Here is a 22,500-nt window from a genome sequence, read left to right on the forward strand (position 1 = left end):
GGAGTTTAAAAAGTGTTGGACATTACAAATGTTTTACTTTAAGTTTCTTTTGTCCTGCACCTGCCAGAAGGTGGGATGTGCACACTATTACTGATTAAACAGACAAGAGGCCCATAATGACTTAAAGAAGAGAGAGTGTGTGTGTGTGTGTGTGTGTGTGTGTGTGTGTGTGTGTGTGTGTCTGTGTGTGTGCTTTTAAAAAAAAAGAAAGAGTCTACATTCCAAAATCTAGCACCCGCATGGGGCTGATATTTCTCTTTCTCTTTCTCTCTCTCTCTCTCACACACACACACACGGGCGTAAATTTCATTTAACAGTGGGGGGGGGGGGGGACAATAAATATAAAATTCATCATGAGCAATTTTTGAAGGGGGGGCGCACAAATAATAGTCTAATTGTACTTATAAAGATTATTATTGTAGCATGGAGACACGTCATTATGGTTATTTTAAAGTTTGTATTGAAAGAAAGTAAAACTATCATAAAAATAATCACAACAATAAAAACCGAGGAATTAAAAAAGGTTTAAAATTGTATTTAAAATTAATTAAGACACTTAATAACAATAGAAACTGATCTACAGTGAGGTCAGCTCGGACGTAGCACAGTGCGCATTTAGTAAATATGCTAAACAGCTAAACAATATGCTAATTGTGGCCATTAATGTTAAGTTAACATGATGCCGAGTCGTCCTAAATAAAACAATGCATGGGAAACGGCTTTGGCGTGTTAGTTACAGTGCACTATGGAACAAGCTATTGTAAACAAGCTAACGTTAACTAGCGATTGTAAACAAGCTAACGTTAACTAGCTATTGTAAACAAGCTAACGTTAACTAGCTATTGTAAACAAGCTAACGTTAACTAGCTATTGTAAACAAGCTAACGTTAACTAGCTATTGTAAACAAGCTATTGTAAACAAGCTAACGTTAACTAGCGATTGTAAACAAGCTATTGTAAACAAGCTAACGTTAACTAGCGATTGTAAACAAGCTAACGTTAACTAGCTATTGTAAACAAGCTAACGTTAACTAGCTATTGTAAACAAGCTAACGTTAACTAGCTATTGTAAACAAGCTAACGTTAACTAGCTATTGTAAACAAGCTAACGTTAACTAGCTATTGTAAACAGGCTAACGTTAACTAGAGAAGTAATATTTTAATCGCTAATATAGCAGATTCATGGAAAATGACATCCGTAATCAGCATTTTTTCCGCAACTAATTTGTGAACGAATCTGCATCAACTACATTAAAGAGAATAGATTTATTTAAAGTGAATAAAATCTCCTACTTAATGGAGTTGAACATTAATTGAGCCGCAGCCACACACCTGACTCGTGTGTACAGAGTAGGTGAGATGTACTGGGAAAGGAGGCAGTGGGTCAAACCACTGTGAGGAAGGGGAGGGGGGAGGGTCAAACCACTGTGAGGAAGGGGAGGGGGGAGGGTCAAACCACTGTGAGGAAGGGGAGGGGGGAGGGTCAAACCACTGTGAGGAAGGGGAGGGGGGAGGGTCAAACCACTGTGAGGAAGGGGAGGGGGGAGGGTCAAACCACTGTGAGGAAGGGGAGGGGAACTCAACTGTTTCTAAATGCAGTTTTTGCGGTTTTTTCTTCTACTTACACAATTATTTAGGTTACATACATATATTTTTCACAATAGAGAGTGCGATATTTTTTAAATATATTGGGGGGGGGGATCCTCGGATGGGGGAGGGGCATGTTCCCCCCGGGATTTACGCCCATGCGACACACACACACACACACACACTCACTCACTCACTCACTCTTACACTTACACTTGTGTGTGTGTGTCAAGTCATATTTGTCGTCTTTCCTCTAGTTCAGTCTGGCAGTTTCTCGCAGCCTCCTGCACTCCACTCTTGATAAACGGAGTTGAGTTTCTTTAAACTCTCCACATGCAGACACATTTCAGCCAGCCGTTATTTATAAAGGCTATAATTCTCTCTCTCTCTCTCTCTCCCTCTCTCCCTGTGTGTGTGTGTGTGTGTGTGTGTGTGTGTGTGTGTGTGTGTGTGTGTGTGTGTGTGTGTGTGTGTGTGTGTGTTCTCTGCCTTCCCAGGCCTGTGTCTGTGGAATAATGGCCTTGCTGCCCCATTTACTGCATCTTCTATTTACCAGCAATCTAAACTTTTATGACCTATAATTAGGTTTTAGATTTATTTTAATTGTGTGGCTAAATATACCAAGTCATTTCTCCGTCAAGAGCCACGATTTGCCTGCGTACACACATTAGTTACTGCGGAGGAGGAAAAGACCTGTATTTTATATTATTATTAATATTATAATTTTATATTATTAATTCACCAATAGATTAAATGTATACATCTTTTTTTTCTTTACTTGATAACTATTTGATTAGCCAAGACATGCTAACTAGCCATGATTGCTAACTCTCTCTCTCTCTCTCTCTCTCTCTCTCTCTCTCTCTCTCTCTCTCTCTCTCTCTCTGTAGGTATTGTCAGGTGAGTTCAGTGAGGATAGCGAGGTGTATAACTTTTCCCTGCAGGCGGGAGATGAGCTGACTCCGATGGGTCGGGCTGAGCTTCTCTGTGTCCAGTCTGCTCGTGAGAAGTCACGCCTGGCTGCATTGTTGCGACGGCTGGGCAGAGTGGGCGGGGCTTCAGGACGTCCCGTCCGCACCAAGCTGCCCTGTCTGATCTGCTTGAACCAGCGGACACGGGAGAGTGTGCGGCTCCCGCTGCAGTGTCGAGGCCGTTTCTGCACTCGATCTCCACTGGAGCTGCGCATGCAGGCAGGCGAGCACACGCTGCGCACCATCATCGAACGTGTGCGGCTGCCCGTCAATGTGGCCGTACCGCCACATCCACCACCTCCACCTCGCAGCCGCTATGACCAGCACGCCATCCGCCAGGGCCAACGCTACAAGCTGCTCGCCATCGTCAGCCGGACCGTGGTGCTTTGCTGTGTCCTGCGCAAACAGGAAGTGACGCCTTCTCACTTCCTGTTGCTCAATGACATGCCACGCTTCACAATACCTGATGGCTTGTTGCGTGATGACCCTGTCTACCAACGGGCAGTGCTGCTAAGCGCGCTCCGTAGCCAGGAGACCTTTGACCCGGACGATTATTCCCGAGCCGTGCGGGAAGTGAAGGTGGACCTGACTGAGGAGTGTGTGAGTCCGCGCAGGATACGAGTGTATCCCGTATTCTCGCCACAGAGACTCTCACTGTGTGTGTACGGGGGCGGAACCATCACACCGACGACCACAACAGGCTGCAGGGACTCGATGGGAGATATGCAAACTCCCCCTGGAATCGAGGGAGAGAGGGAAGGGGTGGGTGAAGGGGAAGAGCGAGAGTACGTCACCCCTGATTGGCCCACAGAGACACAGGAAATTCCTTACGAAGAGCTTTGGACCAATCAGAGTGGAGGAAGCTATGCAGAGGTTCCTGAAAGCACAGTAAAAGCTGAGCACAACCTTATATCCTTCCACTCCACTTCTTCATTAGATGGTACAACAGGCTCCACCCACGTTTCTATGGTGCAGATGGAAGCTGGACGAGTACCGACTCCACCCCCTGTTCCGCCCAAATCAGAAGCTGTGAGTAAAATCGTCATTTTCTTTCACTTCGTCTACATTATCAGCCACAGACCAGGAGGTGTGGATTAGAGGTCTTCTTGGGTCTAAAGAAAATTTACATGACCCGAAGTGAATCGAATCACTTTTTACCTGAACCCGACTCGCATAATTTATAATTTTTTTTTAAGAAAGACCCGACCCGAGACAAACCCGAAAAAATTAGACCCGAGTCCGACCCGACCCGTCTGCAATTTTTTTTACCCGACTGGACCGAATGTTGCATAACTCTACACTAAAGTAACCGTGACAGCGTGGATTCAAAATTGATTGACAGGTCTGTTTTAATGAAAATTAGCTTACCGCCAGCCACACGTCGCCAGCCACACGTCACCAGCCACATGTCGCAAGCGGTCTTGGCAAACAGAGGAGAGGTTGGAAAAGGACTCGAGTCGATGCACACACACGTCTTCTCGGGTCCCACATACACATTAATTTTAAATTACTCGAGACCCGACGCCGCTATTATTATACCCGACCCGTGTCCGAGGCACACGTGAAACTTTTAGACCCGAACCCGCTCGGACATCGGGTCGGACCTAGGGCTTTCGGATCTAAGTGGACCCGTGAAGACCTCTAGTGTGGATAAACATGTCATACCACTGATAGTCTTGTAAAGACGCCCTTACCCGATCCTTACCGCTTTCTCGTGTAAATCTTTGCATAATGATTTCCATCTGTTGCATTACAGTGATTAACATTGAAGTTTTAAAGCTACTCATCATCCGTGGTAATGATGATGGAGCCGTTAGCTGGAGATTCAGAAAGGCAGATTTTGGTTTATTCATTAATCAATAACTCTCTACTGAAGATTTATGATGCGTTTATGTCTGTGCTAGGACTCTCTCTCTCTCTCTCTCTCTCTCTCTCTCTCTTCTTTTTATTCCCTTAAGCCCCCCTTTCTGTTATTCTTTATCTAAAGAGTCATTATGGATACCAGCATATCACTTGAACACAGGTCAAGACTCCTGGGACACACACACACACACACACACACACACACACACCACACACCACACACCACACACACAGGTCATGTATGTTCTGCTACAGTACTTCAGGATCTCTAAAGAGTCGTAAAGCTGCGCAGTTCTGGACTAAGGACTAAATAATTGATACAGCTTTTACAGGCCTAGTAATGGCCACACAGTTACGGGAAGAGAGCATGCACACTCATATACACACACACACACACACACACACACAAAAAAAAATTGCTATCGAATCTTTACTGTATCATCAGCTCTATAGAAGCGATAACATCTCTGACAACCGGAATTATGGCCTGTCTGTGTGTTGTCTTGCTTTCACTCTGTTTCTCTGCCTCTTTTCCTTCCCCTGCTTGCGCCTACGCAAAGTTTCTGCTCTGGCCCTGTAATTTAGTTAAACACACACACACACACACACACACACACACACACACACACACACACACACACACACACACACACACACACACACTCTCCCTGGTGGATCTGGACAGGAAGGCAGCTTACTCAGAAGACTAAGGAGGAAATGCAGACATATTATTTAGGTTAACAGACATCACAGGTCTCCTGATCCATATGAGCCAAACATCACAACAAACACACACACACACACACACACACACACACAAACCCTGGAACTTTATACGTGTTCGCTATCATTTTCTACTAGCAATTTTTTTAAGAACCAACGAGCCGATTGAAAAAGGAGCTCACACAGGCTCATGTGTTGTTCTCTAGAATTTTAGAAGAAGCAGCGTAAGGAAAAGAAATGATCCAAACTGGGAGACTCTTTTCTCAGTATTTCAGCATCATCTGTAAAGTACCATCTGTTTCTCATTTCTTCAGTGAGTTCTGAAAAAAAGGGTTACCAAGGGGACGAGATAGCATTTCCACACACACATAGCACATTGTTCGACTGTGTAAAGGTTACGAACCGAGACGTGACATTTGCTCACAATCTTGAGTCATTTGTTCAGTATTGAATCACGTTGTAGAAAATTGTTCTTGAAGTCACAGCAAAATAATATCCCCTTTTCCTGCTAGGTGAAGGAGGAGTGTCGGTTTCTGAACGCTCCTCCGGTTCCACCCCGCTGTGCTAATCCTGGAGGCCCCACCCCCAGTCCACCCGTCCCACCTCGTTTCCCTAAAGTTCCAGCTACAAGCACACGCAGTCCAAATGTGTCCTACTACTCCTCAGGCCTGCAGGAGAGGTAAATACACACATTCACTTTAAAGCAGTCATCCATACAGTACACAATATGTTCTGCATACGTATAAATGTTTTCAGGGGAAATGGTGACACTGAACAAAATCCACAAAGATTTCAGAGACAACCTACTAGAATAACCTGATGTATCATGTGTTTTATCCCCTAGTCCACCCATGAACACCTGAATTCTGCCTGGTCTCATCCTCCATCTAGTCCAATTCTCCCAGTCGTCCTGGTCTCCAACTCCCAGCACACTCCCCTAATACAACTTCACCTCAAGCTGATCCTCTAGGCCATCCTCCAACTTAACGCCTTGTCCATCTCACAGCACATCCCCTATTCCATCCTTCAGTGCATCCTCAAGTCCGTCCACCAACTCATCCTCTAGTCCATTTACCAACTCATCCTCTAGTCCATTTACCAACTCATCCTCTAGTCCATTTACCAACTCATCCTCCACTTCATCCACCAACTCATCCTCTAGTCCATTTACCAACTCATCCTCTAGTCCATTTACCAACTCATCCTCTAGTCCATTTACCAACTCATCCTCCACTTCATCCACTAGTTCATCCTCTAGTCCATTTACCAACTCATCCTCTAGTCCATTTACCAACTCATCCTCCACTTCATCCACTAGTTCATCCTCTAGTCCATCTACCAACTCATCCTCTTGTCCATCTACCAACTCATCCTCTAGTCCATCTACCAACTCATCCTCTAGTCCATCTACCAACTCATCGTCTAGTTCATCCACTAGTTTATCCTCTAGTCCAGCCCCATTGTATACCATAGATCAGGGGTCTATAATATTATCCGGAAAGGGCCGGTGTGGGTGCCGGTTTTCATTCCAACCAAGCGAACACCACACCACAAACCTGCACCCACACCGGCCCTTTGCGGATAAGATTGGAGACCGCTGCCCTAGATAATGACACTTTATGCTCTATGACACTTTAACTCTGTTTTGTCACAGCACAGTGCCACTTTATACCACACCATACTGCACATTTCACTGCATGTTGTACTCTGTACATATGTGTGTGTGAGACAAATACAATTTGATTTGATTTGATAATCTCCAGCACATCATCCCTTTATCCCCATTTCATCCTGTATCCATCCCTAAGATCAACTCTTAGTCTACCTCAGCTCATCCTCTAGTTCATCCTCCACCATATTATCTAGTCTTTACCTTATAAAAACTCCTATTCTATCTTCTATTCTCTCATGTAGTTTGTCCCCAGTTCACCCCCCTAGATTGGTCCATTCCCTGGTCTGTATCGTAACCACTAGTTTTTCTCTTAACCATAATTTACAAGTCGTATAATCAATGTTGTACTCACAGCATTCCTATGGAATAGTGTTTCATTCTCTCTCTCTCTCTCTCTCTCTCTCTCTCTCTCTCTCTCTCTCTCTCTCTCTCTCTTCTCCAGCTCTGCTCCTCGTAGTGGAAGTAATTCTCCCTCTCCAGACTCCTACTCTCTGTACTGTTACCCCTGCACATGGGCTGACTGTGTAACCTCTGACCCCTCTGCATCGCCTGACCCTAACCAGCCTGCACAGGCCTGCTGGTCACACCCCCGAAGTGGTGGAGTTTTTACTTCCAATATTCTAAATACACCCCTCCTGAGCACAGACTCCGCCTACAAAAACTACTCCACCTGTCCCCGACCACGCCCAGCCGCACAGAACCGCTTTGCCCCATTTGGCGCTCTGAACCCTTTTGCCAATCCAGGACATGCCTCCTCTGATTGGATTGCCACGGGCCGGAAATCTCCCAATCTGATGTCTGACCTCACTAGCGCCACCCCTCAGGAGTCTCAAGCCAATCCGGAAACAAGTCCGGTTCCTCCACCTAGACCGTTAAAAAGCTTAGAGGAGGAAACGACTGTGTCTTCCATGGTGAGGGGTGCAGAAGGTGGAGCTGGGTTATCATGGCGACCCCCAGCAGACCTGTGCTGGCTCTCAGTGGAGGAGGTGTCATCCTGCCTACGCTTCATCGGGCTGGCGGATGATGTGATCGGCCTGTTCAGCCGAGAGAGGATTGATGGGTCGATATTCACCCAGCTCACAGAAGAAATTCTCTCTGAGGACTTCAGCCTTACCAAACTACAGGTCAAAAAGATCATGCAGTTTATCAAGGGCTGGAGACCCAAGATATGATCCTTTATACACACACACACACACACACACACACACACACACACACACACACACACAGATACTGTGAGCAGTAATACCATATCCATGATGGCACATAAGGGTCCGTTTCCAGAGAGGTTCCTTTATCTTTTGAGGAGCTAAAAGAAACAAAACTGCAGTACAACAAACACTGGTGTGTAAAAAAGTGTGGATCAGAAATCGAAAAAAGTTTCCAAAAAAGTATGGCCAGGTAACTAAGATCGAAAAATAATATAATAAAACAAACTAAAGATCGAGCGTTTCTGGAAAACGTTTTCCAGGACAAACAAAAAAGTTTGAGAACCGCCAATGTATAGTATTTCTAAAAAAGGTACAACTAGATGTTCCTGAACAAGTTTCTGGGTTTCCTAAAAGTTTCCTCTGGTGGAAACTAGGGATGTACCGATCCGATATTTTGGATCGGTATCGATGCCGATCCAAGCATTTTGAGTGGATCGGGTATCGGTGGTGCGTGACCGATCCTAACCCGATACCCGTGGTCATCGGTGTCGGAAACATTACTGTATATGACCCACCCACTTTTTATTCACTTCCGACGCCCGTGCCCTAGTGGTTGATTAATGAACAGCAAACATCATACACTATTGCTGAAACTTATAAGAAAAATACACTTATATATTAAATGACATTAATGTAAATACATATAATAAATTTTATAGGTAATATGTCGCACAACCGCCTGTGACAGACAGGCAAGTTTAGCAGGCGTCCTTTCCGTTTACCTCAGCGCGTTAAACATGTCGCTCGTTTGGGTGCGAGGTTTACTGTTTAATACGTTTTACATCGTGTTTCAACAGTTCTAATTTAATATTCGCTTTAAAATATTGCCTTTTCTTCAGAAAATAATTTAATTGCAGTACATATGGTTTAGATTGTTATACCACTAACTGTTAAATGTTCTGTTTGTTACTGCATTAATACTTTATTAAGGTTTCTTGTGTTTTTATTTTCCATCCAGTAATATGGGCATTTTTGTATTTCTTTTGCCAGAAACAAATAAATCTTAATAACTAAGCGAGTTTTTTACATTCTTTAGTTTTAAAGGTAGAAAAGGTTAGGGTTCGGGTTAGGGTTAGGGTTAGGATCGGTATCGGCTGATACCGGCAAACGCCGGTATCGGAATCAGATCGGAAGAGAAAACGTGGTATCGGTACATCCCTGTAGAGAAGAAACTAAAAGGTCCCAGGAACTAAAATTGGCAGGTGGAAATCAAACCTTCTGGGTTCCCGATTAGGTTTTTTGCAGCTAAAACATGCGTAAAGTTTTTTGAAGTCCTTAAAAGTTACTAAGATTCCAGGGTTCCTGAACAGGTTCATCTGGTGGAAACACACTTAACTTCAGACTATAGTGGTCTGCAGTAGAGTACGTACTGTGGGAAAAGCAAGCTCCTGAGTTCCTGCAAAGGTCCCTCTGGTGGAAAGGTGCCTAATTTCAGACACGGGAAGCATGACTTAGTGTGTGTGTCGAAACGAAGACGTACGTGTCTTCATGTCTCGCTCTGATTTATCTTGTGACGGTGGACCGCTCAAAGCTCGGCTGCTGAACAGCATCGAACTACTGAACAGTATCAGTGTGTGAGAGCCAAGTATATATAAATAAAGTGTGTGTGTGTGTGTGTGTGTGTGTGTGTGCGTGTGTGTGTGCGTGTGTGTGTGTGTGGGGGGTACATGAGTGTTTTGCTTCAGAAGGAAAGATTTTATATATTTAAATACCACTCTGTCAGTACTATGCTCCTCTAGGGATCGTCGCTAAACTCCAGTCCTGCACAGACCTTGTTTCTGGGTACCGTCTCAAACAAAACAAACAAACAAACAAAACAAACAAACGAACAAACGATCCAATAGGGACTAACGTCGAACACTACTTGTTATGCCTGCTTTATAATCTGTTAGGGATTTTTTTTCTTTACATTGTCGGACACAGAGATTATAACATCACGCTGCACAGACTAACGTGCCTTTAGAGCAGAATTATTATTCTTTTTCTCCCCCACTTTTTATTTGTAATGACATGTGACAACTCTGTATGCCTTTCCACTGTCTTTGATGCATCTGTGTCTTGATTCTGTTGCTCCTGTGTGTAGACTGTAGGTACGTCGGCGTATGACGGCGGAACAGGAAGTGAGGCTCGGGCGCAGCCCTGAGTAGAGAGTTTACTAACACGCACATTGCTGTTTTAGTGGCGTTTCTGCCGCATCACAAACTGACCTCGAATTCAACTGATTATTGATTATTGATTAAAGTCACCCAAATCGTAGAGCTCCGTGTTAATGTTGTGATTTATTCATAAATGCAAGGTGATTTTCTGTCTTACTGCACTCATGAGGACAGGGTCCACTGACCCTAACCTTAACCGTAGCACCCAGAAGGAAACCTTATTGTCTCTCCCACAAAGCTCTAAAAATATACACAAACAGAAATCCATATCCATGGGGATTGTGTAGCTTGAGAGAAAGGTAAAAAAAAAAAGTCAAGGACACACACACACACACACTGTAATTAGGTGACAGTAATTAAATGCTTACTAAATATTGCCTTTTGAAAGTGGTGTGTGTGTATGTGTGTGTGTGTGTGTGTGTGTGTGTGTGTGTGAAGAGTAGCTGAGTAATGAGAGGGTTTCAGCAGCAAATGATTCACAGTATGTGTTTTACAGCTAAACACACTCACAAAGGAGGATGGATGATTTACAGCACAAACCTTACATAATCTCTACAGAACTCTGTGTGTGTGTGTGTGTGTGTGTGTGTGTGTGTGTGTGTGTGTGTGTGTGTGTGTGTGTGTGCTTTTGTTCCAACTTCCCACAGAAATTTCTGTCCGGAAAAAAAATGACCTCTCAAAATCCTTATGAAGTGAAAGTGACGTGACATACGGCTAAGTACGGTGACCCATACTCAGAATTCGTTCTCTGCATTTAACCCATCCAAAGTGCGCGCACACACACACACACACACACACACACACACACACAGTGAACACACACCCGGAGCAGTGGGCAGCCATTTATGCTGTTGTGCCCGGGGAGCAGTTGGGGGGGTTTGGTGCCTTGCTCAAGGGCACCTCAGTCGTGGTATTGCTGGCCCGAGACTCGAACCCACAACCTTAGGGTTAGGAGTCAGACTCTCTAACCATTAGGCCACGACTTCGCTTTATAGACCTTGTGTTCGCTCACTGAATTAGATGTTCAGTCAAACGTAATTAAACATGCAGACAAAACCAGACTAAATCGTCCCAGAGGGATCGTCTTATTACGAAGTGTTAACTAGTTTATATTCATTATAATCATTTAAAAGTATTTTTATTATTATTAATATGACTGTGATTTGGTTTCACTTCAAGAAAGTATAGCCACAATGTAAACACAAAGCAAACCAGAATTCGTCACTTCCTGTCTGGCTACAGGACGACATCGGTCCAGGAGACCCCGTCTACAAACCTTTCTTCCTACGATCTTTTTTAAAGTCTTAATATGTCAAAAAAACCACACATTTGGTTAAATAAAGTTTGGGACGGTTTTGCTGCTAATTTAGTTTGTTAATCTGATCCCAATCCAGTAGCCATTGTAGTTATAGCTATCTTCTGTTAGCTAGAAAATTCTCGATACAAATAAGATTTCTGACTCTGTATCTTAACTTTTCATCAGTAAACCTTGTGACACATTTCTGGTGCATTGCTGCAATTCTGCCGACTCACCATTTAAAGCAGCTCGCTAGCTAGTTTGGTGCCTTAGCGAGGTTAAGATCGCTAGTTAAAGGTGAGGTCTCCGATTTTTGAAAGCCAATGTTGACATTTGAAATCACCAAAACAAACACGCCCCTAACCCAAATGGGTCCCACCCCTGTATCGATAGCTCCGCCCACACATACATACGTAACCCGGGCGACTAACAGAAAGAAACGTGTCTTTATCATAGCTGAAGGGAAGAACAATACGATTGTAGATAAACAAACAAGCAAAAATGCCACACAAGCATAATCATGTAAAGGACAAAGGCATATATTAGTTCTGTGTAACAAAGCAAAACCAACGTTACTCACCTATCGAGGAGGAAAAAAGCGCCTCGGCGTCTTAAGTAAAGTCGGCCACATATTCACAGGTCGGAGTTTCCCGAGTCGATAACTCCTGAGCTAAACGCTGTTACTACACAAAACGCGGTTGTAGCTGCCTCTCTACATTACTACGATAGAAAAGAGGTGTTATTTGTGTAGTAACAGCGTTTAGCTCAGGAGTTATTGACTCGGGAAACTCCAACCTGTGAATATGTGGCCGACTTCCTGCTCCTTCAGTTCTCTCCAGCGCTGGAAAGCTGATCCTATATTAACACGTCCTACTTCTTGTCCTTATCGTAAGTCTTTCTTCTCTTTCTTTCTTTGTTTTTATCCTTCATGTCAATGTTAAAACCGCTTTCTGCTAATGTCACACACACGCACCGAACGCTCTGTCCGCCCCATATCAACAAGCCCCGCCCCTTTCTGCTCATTGGCTACACGTCTGTTTTGATTTTTGTTTATTATTCAGCCCGACTCAGTTTTCTGAAGCATTTCTCAAAAATCGGAGACCGCACCTTTAAGTTAGTACCAAGTTGCCTGCTAGCCATAAAACAGAACATTGCTTGTAAATTCATACCTCTTTTTTTTTGTTTTCTTTGTTATGATTCTAGTTGGGAAATCGCTCCCAAGAATAAGGACACGCCCACTTTTGTTCTTACAATGTATTCAAAAGAAATGAGAGAAATTAACAGCAAACACAAAGTTTACATGCATTTTTGATCACACACACTCTCTCTCTCTCACACACACACACACACACACACACACACAAAATTCTTTTTATGAATAACACAGTGAAATTTTGACAGTTCAATAATATTCAAGAACGAAAACAATCATGGACACTAAGTGAAGTCTAAATAGAACTGAAATCTTGAAAATAAATAAAGAAGTGAAAACAATCGTCATACAGCGGGTCGTGTGACCACCACAATGTCGAGCTCGTTAGCGTTAGCGAGATGTACGTCCCACACTATAGGTTACAGAGTGTATGGACGTGATTGACACACAGGTTCCTCCTCAACATCAGTGAAGCTCGAAAAAAAAATATATATACACTGTTTTATGGCTCAGAACTTTTGCACTTTGAGGTTCACTTGTGGAACTTTTTGCTGGGATCGTTGGCGTGATCGAGGAGGAGCTGGCAGGGGGTGAACTGGTTCCCGTACACGTCCTCATAACGTCTCATCTTCTGAACGAGTTTATCAGCACCGAATGCATCCACAAAGCGGAATGGACCTGAGGAACACATCGCAACCTGTGACTAAGGATCTAAACACGACGTTTTCTGCTTTCTACATGAACCAGAGTTAGCACTTATTTAAATAAGGATGTCTTGTGTGCGTGTGTGTGTGTGTGTGTGTTTTTACCTCCTAGACAGGGAGGGAAGCCCAATCCGAACACAGCTCCGATGTCTCCCTGTACTGGATCGGGCAGAATTCCCTCCTGCAGACACACGACAGCCTCGTTCACGAATCGGGACACCAGCCGATACTGTATGTTTTCATCTCCAGATCTACACACACACACACACACACACACAAAAGTGCAAATAGTACAGTGTTCTGTTGGTACAAATCTCCATTAATTACAAAACTTACAATCAATTGTTAAATGTCTGAAGGTGTGTGTACTGGAGTGTGTGTCGAGGTGTGTGTATTAGGTGTGTACTGGAGTGTGTGTCGAGGTGTGTGTATTAGGTGTGTACCGGAGTGTGTTCAGGTGTGTGTACCGGAGTGTGTGTCGAAGGGGTGTGTTCAGGAGTGTGTACCGGAGTGTGTACTGGAGTGTGTTCAGGTGTGTGTACCGGAGTGTGTTCAGGTGTGTGTTCTGGAGTGTGTTCAGGTGTGTGTACCGGAGTGTGTTCAGGTGTGTGTTCTGGAGTGTGTTCAGGTGTGTGTACCGGAGTGTGTTCAGGTGTGTGTACCGGAGTGTGTTCAGGTGTGTGTACCGGAGTGTGTTCAGGTGTGTGTACCGGAGTGTGTTCAGGTGTGTGTACCGGAGTGTGTTCAGGTGTGTGTTCTGGAGTGTGTTCAGGTGTGTGTACCGGAGTGTGTTCAGGTGTGTGTTCTGGAGTGTGTTCAGGTGTGTGTACTGGAGTGTGTGTCGAGGTGTGTGTATTAGGTGTGTACTGGAGTGTGTGTCGAGGTGTGTGTATTAGGTGTGTACCGGAGTGTGTTCAGGTGTGTGTACCGGAGTGTGTGTCGAAGGGGTGTGTACCGGAGTGTGTACCGGAGTGTGTACTGGAGTGTGTTCAGGTGTGTGTACCGGAGTGTGTTCAGGTGTGTGTTCTGGAGTGTGTTCAGGTGTGTGTTCAGGTGTGTGTACCGGAGTGTGTTCAGGTGTGTGTACCGGAGTGTGTTCAGGTGTGTGTACCGGAGTGTGTTCAGGTGTGTGTTCTGGAGTGTGTTCAGGTGTGTGTTCTGGAGTGTGTACCGGAGCGTGTTCAGGTGTGTGTACCGGAGTGTGTTCAGGTGTGTGTTCTGGAGTGTGTTCTGGAGTGTGTTCAGGTGTGTGTTCTGGAGTGTGTTCAGGTGTGTGTACTGGAGTGTGTTCAGGTGTGTGTACCGGAGTGTGTTCAGGTGTGTGTACCGGAGTGTGTTCAGGTGTGTGTACCGGAGTGTGTTCAGGTGTGTGTACCGGAGTGTGTTCAGGTGTGTGTACTGGAGTGTGTTCAGGTGTGTGTACTGGAGCGTGTTCAGGTGTGTGTACTGGTGTGTGTACTGGTGTGTGTACTGGTGTGTGTACTGGTGTGTGTTCTGGAGCGTGTTCAGGTGTGTGTACCAGAGCATGTTCAGGTGTGTGTACTGGAGTGTGTACTGGAGTGTGTACTGGTGTGTGTACTGGAGTGTGTTCAGGTGTGTGTACTGGAGTGTGTTCAGGTGTGTGTACTGGAGTGTGTTCAGGTGTGTGTACTGGAGTGTGTACTGGAGTGTGTTCAGGTGTGTGTACTGGAGTGTGTTCAGGTGTGTGTACTGGAGTGTGTTCAGGTGTGTGTACTGGAGTGTGTTCAGGTGTGTGTACTGGTGTGTGTACTGGAGTGTGTTCAGGTGTGTGTACTGGAGTGTGTTCAGGTGTGTGTTCAGGTGTGTGTACTGGAGTGTGTTCAGGTGTGTGTACTGGTGTGTGTACTGGAGTGTGTTCAGGTGTGTGTACTGGAGTGTGTTCAGGTGTGTGTTCAGGTGTGTGTACTGGAGTGTGTTCAGGTGTGTGTACTGGAGTGTGTTCAGGTGTGTGTACTGGAGTGTGTTCAGGTGTGTGTACTGGAGTGTGTTCAGGTGTGTGTACTGGAGTGTGTACTGGAGTGTGTTCAGGTGTGTGTACTGGAGTGTGTTCAGGTGTGTGTACTGTTCTTACACAGCAGGGGGCGCAACCAGTTTAAACTTTTGCAGAATTTCCTCAGTCCCTTTGTTTAGCTGCTTATCCTTTGATTTGGCTCCATACACATAACAGCCCTTACCTGCCTTACGACCTGGACACACACACACACACACACACACACACACACACACACACACACACACACACACACACATTATTAAACCATGTTTTATGATTAATTCCGTCCCTGTGTCACACACTCACGTACCCTTGTACCCTTTCTGCACCATGCTCTTCAGCACCTCCACGTCCCCTCCCCCGAACCGTGAACCGAACGCCTTCCCGAGATCCTCTGCCACGTGAGCCGCCACGTCCACCCCCACCTCGTCCACCAGCGTCGCCACGCCGACGGGAAACCCGAAACCTGTCGTCAAGCTGTCGAGCTTCTTAGGCCCCACCCCTTCCTGCAGCACAACCGGTTTTAAAGGGGCGGGGCTTAAGATTGTAGACGATGACTTTAAATTTATTCAGACAGACGCTAACACACCTGCAGCACTCTGATCGCCTCGGCCAGGGTCGGAGCCAGGCAGCGAGTTGTGTAGAATCCAGGCCCGTCCTGCAGGAGAGAGAGAGAGAGAGAGAGAGAGAGAGAGAGAGAGAGAGAAAGCCTTTTAGTTATGATGTCATCGCTAGTCTTGCCGGAGTCCCTGTCTGCACTTTGCACTTAATCACCTGATTATAATCATACCTAACATTTTTTCCCTCTCTCCGTTGAGCTACACTATATACACCCACCCCGTATTCTTCCCCGTATCATCTCAGGGAGCTTTTCCTCACCACGTCACCTCAGGCTTGATCATTTGTGTTGCACGTTTGTCACTTTAATGTTTCAAACAAATGTAAATATTAAAGTTACAGATAAAAAGTAAAGACAATGTGCAGGTTTTTATTATTGTGTTAAAGTGAAACACAAATAAATATTTACTGCTTTATGTAAATACACAGATATGTAACAGGACGACATTCTGTACACTGTGTTAGGGAGTTAATCACACACACACTCACACACACACACACTCACACACACACTCACTCTCTCACACACACACTCTCACACACACACTCTCACACACACACTCTCACACACACACTCTCACACACACACTCTCACACACACACACACACACACACACACACACACACTCACCCCCACCACGATGATGACTTTGCCCTGCTTGAGGCCGAGAGCTACAGCTGACGCTGTCGTGTCTTTAGAAGTTTTATCAGTGGTGATGATCTCCAACAACTGCATCTTATCAACTGGAGAGAAATAGTGCATCCCAATCACCTACCACACACACACACACACACACACACACACACACACACACACACACACACACACACATTCAACAACTATATTATTTATTTATTAACCATTGTTTAATGCTTTAATATTTATTTATTTATTTATTTATTTTTATTTGATATTTTATTGTAATCTGTACTTTAAGTCTATTTTCTCCATATGTTTTATTATGGATTTTCATAAAATAAAATAAAAAATTCTCAGTCAGTTCTAATGACTTATTGCATTATTATTATTATTATTATTATTATTATTATTATTATTATTATTATTATTATGTTTATTGTATTAGTTTAGATCGTTTATTAGATTTTTTTTAAACCTCACACTCACCTTCTCAGGTCTGGTGCTGACGGAGGCGATGTCTCTGATGGGAAGCGCTGATGTGTTGGAGGCGAATATGCAGTGCGGAGGGGTCACCTACACACACACACACACACACACACACACACACACACACACAGAATTTATGTTTTATTAGTCTATCTAATATTATTAATCTGTATCACTGTTTGCCAGAATGAATGAACTCCTTCAGAGTGATAAGGAGGACATGGTGTGTATCAGCGGAGTGTAGAGACGTTGTGTGTAGAGACATTGTGTGTAGAGACTGTGTATAGAGACATTGTGTGTATCAGCGGAGTGTAGAGACGTTGTGTGTAGAGACGTTGTGTGTAGAGACGTTGTGTGTAGAGACGTTGCGTGTAGAGACGTTGCGTGTAGAGACGTTGCGTGTAGAGACGTTGCGTGTAGAGACGTTGCGTGTAGAGACGTTGCGTGTAGAGACATTGTGTGTAGAGACACTTACAGCTTCCACCTCCTTCAGCACTCGGTGTTTTATGGCCAGATCCTCGAACACAGCCTCGATCACCATGTCAGCCTTGTGAAAGCCGCTGTAGTTCAACTGTGTAGTCAGAGCTGAGAGAGTCGCGTCTCTCTCGAAGGATGTTATGTTCTTCTTCTTCACTTTATCATTCAGTCTGAGAGAGAGAGAGAGAGAGAGAGAGAGAGAGAGAGAGAGAGAGAGACTCAGGTGAAACTGAGAGTTTAGATATTTGGACATGATGTCAGACTTTCCTCAAAGCTAAGAGCCAAAAGTCCAGTGGGGTCTTAGTGATTCAGTGAGTCAGTGATTCAGTGAGTCTGAGAGTCAGTACAGTTCTGACTCCACCCCTCTGACTTGGGTTTCTTACTTAGAAAACCCAAAATAAAAGAAATCAAATTAAAATAGTTTAGGTGTATGACTGCCCCCTGGTGGCTGTTTATGGCAACGTTACAGCTCTCCCTCACACACACACTGACAGAGTGCTGTGATCTGTCTCCCTCTGGTGGTTGTAATCACACACTGCAGGTTGTGTGTGTTATTAAAGACGGTGTGTATCTGAGCATCAACGTTCTCACCCCTTGTAGACCTGCTGTTGTCCTCTAGCCAGTCCCTCCACCGCCGTGTCCTTAAGGATGGTAGCCACACCCTTATCCACAGTGACCTGGGCGATACCCGCCCCCATAAGCCCCGCCCCCAGGATCGCCAAGGTCCTGATCGATCACAAACACGCACAATTACAGGACGTTTAACAAGAGAGAAAAATATCACACGTCTATTCACACATCCACTCACTTCACTTCTCTCTCTGGTTTACCAAAATGGTTCTTCTTACAGGTCACCTGACCCTGGTACAGACCAATCAGACTGCGGGACTCGGACGTCAGCGCCAGCTTGCCAAAGTTCTACATAAAGAAACAACTAGGATTTATTCAGCCTCTGAGGTACAGAAGCATGTAACACACACAACGCAAATATTCTGCTGGAAAATGATTTAATGAGAAAGAAAGAAAAACGATTAATTATGTTAAATAAATTCTAAATAAAATGAAGGGCATTTTATGGTCTACAGATGTGTGTATTTCTGAAGCTCTGTGTGTTGAGTAGAACACACACAGTATACATGAGTCTCTGGGAGGAAAATAATGATACTGACCTCGGACTCCTTCTGATATCCTGCATCTGAACCTTTCTCAAGACCGGTCTGCACACACTGACACACACACACACACACACACACAATCTCCTTATTCACATAGAATAATAACTACTGTGTGTGTGTGTGTGTGTGTGTGTGTGTGTGTGTGTGTGTGTGTGTGTGTGTGTGTGTGTGTGTGTGTGTGTGTGTACCTCTATGATACTGAGAGGTGCTGGATAAAGGCCTTTGGTTTGTTTCATGACTTTCTTGGTGACTGTGTTGTAGATCTGTTTCCTCACAAAGGCCAGTCCCATCACCGAATCCTGCAGCTCTGACACACACACACACACACACACACACACACACACACACACACACACACACACACACTATTGCAAACAGCTATGAATGAATGAATTGGGGGCATGTAAGACTTAATTATAGCCACAAATACAATACAGCAGTGTAATTATTTTTATTGCATATATTTATTGTGTGTGTGTATGATATTGTGTGTGTGTGTGTGTATGATATTGTGTGTGTGTGTATGTGAGTGAATGATATTGTGTGTGTGTGTGTATATGATAGTGTGTGTGTGTATAATAGTGTGTGTGTGTGTGTGTGTGTGTGTGTGTTACTCTGCATTAGGCCTTTCTTCTTCTCCACAGTGACCTTCTTATTAGCGAGGCCTTTAGCGATGCCCACTGCCACATCCTCTAGATACTCAATACTCCCTTCCTCTGGGCTCTTCCGTCCTGGGCCTACACACACACACACGTACACACACACGTACGTACACACACACACACGTACGTACACACACACACACACACACACACAGATTAAAACAGATTTAATCTCACAGATAAGGGACAGTGAATAAATTCCAGGCCGAGGTACCCAGTGGGTCGACGACTTGGTGGACGAGTCCCATCTTCTTGGCCTTTTCTGCCCTGATGTTCCTCCCCGTCAACATCATGTCGAACGCAGCAGGAAGTCCCACCTCCAACAGAGACAAGGTCAACATCAACATGTAACCTCAGCAGGTCAGCAGGGAACAGAACAGAGCTACTGATACTCTGTGTTCTGTGTTCATTACACAAGCACCTGCTTTAGTTTTTATATCGAGCCTCTAAGGAACAGCTTCACATCTTCTCTACTGAAAGAGGGGCAGCCAAGTGTGTGTGTGTGTGTGTGTGTGTGTGTGTGTGTGTGTGTGTGTGTTTGTATACACAAGTCTCACCATCTTGGGGAGTCTCTGGGTTCCTCCGGCTCCAGGCAGGAGTCCCAGCATCACCTCCGGCGTTCCCAGAACCGTCTTCTTACTCTTAGTAGCCACTCGGTACTGACACGCAATTGCAAACTACACAGAGAGCAGCGAAATGTTATTGTAACTACGGTGGCCCAGAGGCGCACAATCCAAAAAAAAAAACAAACTTTATATGACGCATTAATATGAACATGAGTTACTGTCAGAGCTGCTACTGCTAGAGAGAATTAATCAGCACCTTCTAACCAATCAGAATCCAGAACTCGTATGATGTCAGACTTGTGACGAACGTTCTGATACTATAACTCTCACCTCCAGGCCGCCGCCCAGACAGGAGCCGTTAATGGCTGCCACGATGGGGATGGGCGACTTCTCGATCTTTTCAAACATCTTCTGTCCTTCCTGTGACAATGATGTCACTTCCTCTGCACTCCTACAGGCCTTGATCATGCTGAGTGACAAAAGTAATTAGTCTCGCTTACACAAGAAAATACTGAGATTAAAACACACACACAACTGGCAGGTTATTGTGTGTGTGTGTGTGTGTGTGTGTGTGTGTGTGTGTGTGTGTGAGAGAGAGAGAAAGAGATAGAGAGAGATAGAGAGAGAGAGAGACAGAGAGAGAGAAATCCAGATTATTCTATCTGTGTAATGCATCTGTGTGTTTCATTCTATATAACTATATATCTGTGTAGTTGTGTATTTCTGCATCTATGTGCACGTGTGTGTGTGTGTGTGTGTGTGTGCGTGTGTGTGTGCGTGTGTGTTGTACTTGATATCAGCCCCAGCGATGAAGCAGCCTGGTTTGGTGGAGATGAGCACCGCGCTCTTCACCGCTCCATTTCCCCAAACCTCCCCCAGCACCTCCGCCAGCTCGGACTGCAACTGCTTCGACAGCGTGTTCACCTGAAACACACACACACACACACACACACACACACACACACCCCGTTCTTAATCAACACAACATCCACAAACTCACAGCCGTGTTTGAGTCATTTTTATTTAATCCTCTTTTACACACAAGTGTTTTTCTGTTCACTCCACACTGAACTTACACCATTTATTTCTCTACATAAATTAATTGGATGGATAGAAGGAATGAAGGAAGGAAGGAATGTTGAACATCAGAAATGAGATGAATTTAGTCAGAACATTTCTAAACTGTCTCATGTTACCTGACAAACTGAGAAACATCATGATCGTGAACACAGACAAGTGAACACACACCTTGGAGGTCGGATCGTTGATCCTCACCACCGCCACATCGTCTTTAATCTCATACTTCACGTGAGTGCGAGCTGGAAGGACCCCATATACGCACACACACACACACGCACACACACACACACAGTTTATAAGTTTAAATTAGCAACAATGCTTCATCATGTGCTGGGATGTGAAATGGTTTCCATGGTTACCAAGTAAGGCTGCTGACACGGAGAGGTTACGGCATCCATTTCCTAAAAAATACACACACAGTTTATGAGAAAAAAAAGAATACTGTAAAGTTCATCTGATACTACAGAGTTTCTGAGTTTAAGGAAAAGTAAAGAGGCTGAAATAAGGCATGAGATTTACAGGTAAGACTGTCAACATGTCCAGTGATGTCAAGTAGGTACACTTAATAAACATTACTGAACTTCTCCTTACAGTCACACACACACACACACACACACACACACACACACACACACACACACAGTACAAAGTGATGTGACATACGGCTAAGTACAGTGAACCATACTCAGAATTTGTTCTCTGAATTTAACAGATCCAAAGTGCGCACACACGAACACGAACACACACACACACACACACACACACACACACACACACACACACACACACACACACACAAACACACACACACAGCAGTGAACACACACCCGGAGCAGTGGGCAGCCATTTATGCTGTGGTGCCCGGGGAGCAGTTGGGGGGGTTCGGTGCCTTGCTCAAGGGCACCTCAGTCGTGGTATTGCTGGCCCGAGACTCGAACCCACAACCTTAGGTTTAGGAGTCAGACTCTCTAACCATTAGACCACGACTTCCCAAGTTACTCTATTATTCTGCTTCCCAACATTTTATATGTAAAGTCCTTAAACTCCACATATATACATAAATAAATAAAGTGATCCTTCCTCTAACCTCCCTGTGACCTCTCTGTAAAAGTAGGTGAAAGGTCACGCGGTGACAAACAGCTGTGTTTATGATCCTGCGCCACGTGTTTTATTCCCCACACTGACTTTGTGTGCTGTTATTACACTCACCTGACAAATCGGTGTATTTACTCGTTGTGAACCTGCACAAAGCCCCAGCAGCTCGGACCCTCGCCATCATCACCGCGCCAGTGTAAACACACACACACACACACACGGTCAGGTGCACGAGACCACGCGTGGGGTGGAGGGGGGAGTGACGTCACCGGGGTGACTTACACATATAAATAAGTGTATAATATATAAAAACGCGTGTCTACGTCAGTAGTCATCGACACGCGCGTGGG

The 22,500-nt window shown here is 44.7% G+C and overlaps 2 protein-coding genes and 2 long non-coding RNA genes across 5 annotated transcripts in view; 2 read left to right on the top strand and 2 right to left on the bottom strand.

Moving 5' to 3' along the window:
* Nucleotides 1–1,347, bottom strand: part of LOC113658655 — a 9,236-nt gene extending 7,889 nt beyond the window's left edge. The window contains exon 1 of the long non-coding RNA XR_003444437.2: nt 1,294–1,347. This is a non-coding gene — a long non-coding RNA (uncharacterized LOC113658655). The remainder of the gene's footprint in view (nt 1–1,293) is intronic.
* Nucleotides 1–10,283, top strand: part of gareml (GRB2 associated, regulator of MAPK1-like) — a 19,340-nt gene extending 9,057 nt beyond the window's left edge. Inside the window, exons 4-6 of the mRNA XM_027171109.2 lie at nt 2,478–3,587; nt 5,657–5,823; nt 7,259–10,283. Coding sequence (XP_027026910.1) covers nt 2,478–3,587; nt 5,657–5,823; nt 7,259–7,988 — 2,007 coding nt within the window. The 3' untranslated portion in view covers nt 7,989–10,283. The remainder of the gene's footprint in view (nt 1–2,477; nt 3,588–5,656; nt 5,824–7,258) is intronic.
* A 2,436-nt stretch (nt 10,284–12,719) lies between these two features.
* On the bottom strand, nt 12,720–22,417 carry hadhaa (hydroxyacyl-CoA dehydrogenase trifunctional multienzyme complex subunit alpha a). Of its 2 annotated transcripts, none has more exons than XM_047818377.1 (20): nt 22,265–22,417; nt 21,415–21,456; nt 21,224–21,294; nt 20,766–20,899; nt 20,306–20,444; nt 19,967–20,086; nt 19,624–19,729; nt 19,362–19,484; nt 18,936–19,054; nt 18,742–18,798; nt 18,381–18,490; nt 18,164–18,298; nt 17,571–17,742; nt 17,096–17,182; nt 16,601–16,741; nt 15,941–16,009; nt 15,662–15,857; nt 15,430–15,544; nt 13,443–13,588; nt 12,720–13,311 (listed from the first exon to the last, which is right to left on the bottom strand). In XM_047818377.1, the coding sequence occupies exons 1-20, from the start codon at nt 22,332–22,334 to the stop codon at nt 13,166–13,168; spliced, it is 2,298 nt and encodes a 765-aa protein (XP_047674333.1). In that variant the 5' UTR covers nt 22,335–22,417; the 3' UTR covers nt 12,720–13,165. The 2 variants fall into 2 exon arrangements, with proteins under 2 accessions (XP_047674333.1, XP_047674334.1); XM_047818378.1 differs by having other exon boundaries at nt 19,624–19,726; nt 22,265–22,414.
* The window catches only part of LOC125145479, a 13,239-nt gene continuing 12,050 nt past the window's right edge, over nt 21,312–22,500 (top strand). Inside the window, exon 1 of the long non-coding RNA XR_007143866.1 lies at nt 21,312–21,346. This is a non-coding gene — a long non-coding RNA (uncharacterized LOC125145479). The remainder of the gene's footprint in view (nt 21,347–22,500) is intronic.

The sequence above is a fragment of the Tachysurus fulvidraco genome, chromosome 9 (assembly GCF_022655615.1).
Source record: "Tachysurus fulvidraco isolate hzauxx_2018 chromosome 9, HZAU_PFXX_2.0, whole genome shotgun sequence".
In the NCBI taxonomy this organism is placed as follows: Eukaryota; Metazoa; Chordata; class Actinopteri; order Siluriformes; family Bagridae; genus Tachysurus; species Tachysurus fulvidraco.

Excerpts from the sequence above, each read along its gene's own strand:
- hadhaa (XM_047818377.1), bottom strand. The coding sequence starts at position 22,334 with ATGATGGCGAGGGTCCGAGCTGCTGGGGCTTTGTGCAGGTTCACAACG. Across the intron at positions 19,730-19,966 it reads CCCAGAGACTCCCCAAGATG|GAGGTGGGACTTCCTGCTGC; the intron begins GTGAGACTTGTG and ends TTGTCTCTGTTG. Across the intron at positions 15,545-15,661 it reads GGTGCAGAAAGGGTACAAGG|GTCGTAAGGCAGGTAAGGGC; the intron begins GTACGTGAGTGT and ends GTGTGTGTCCAG.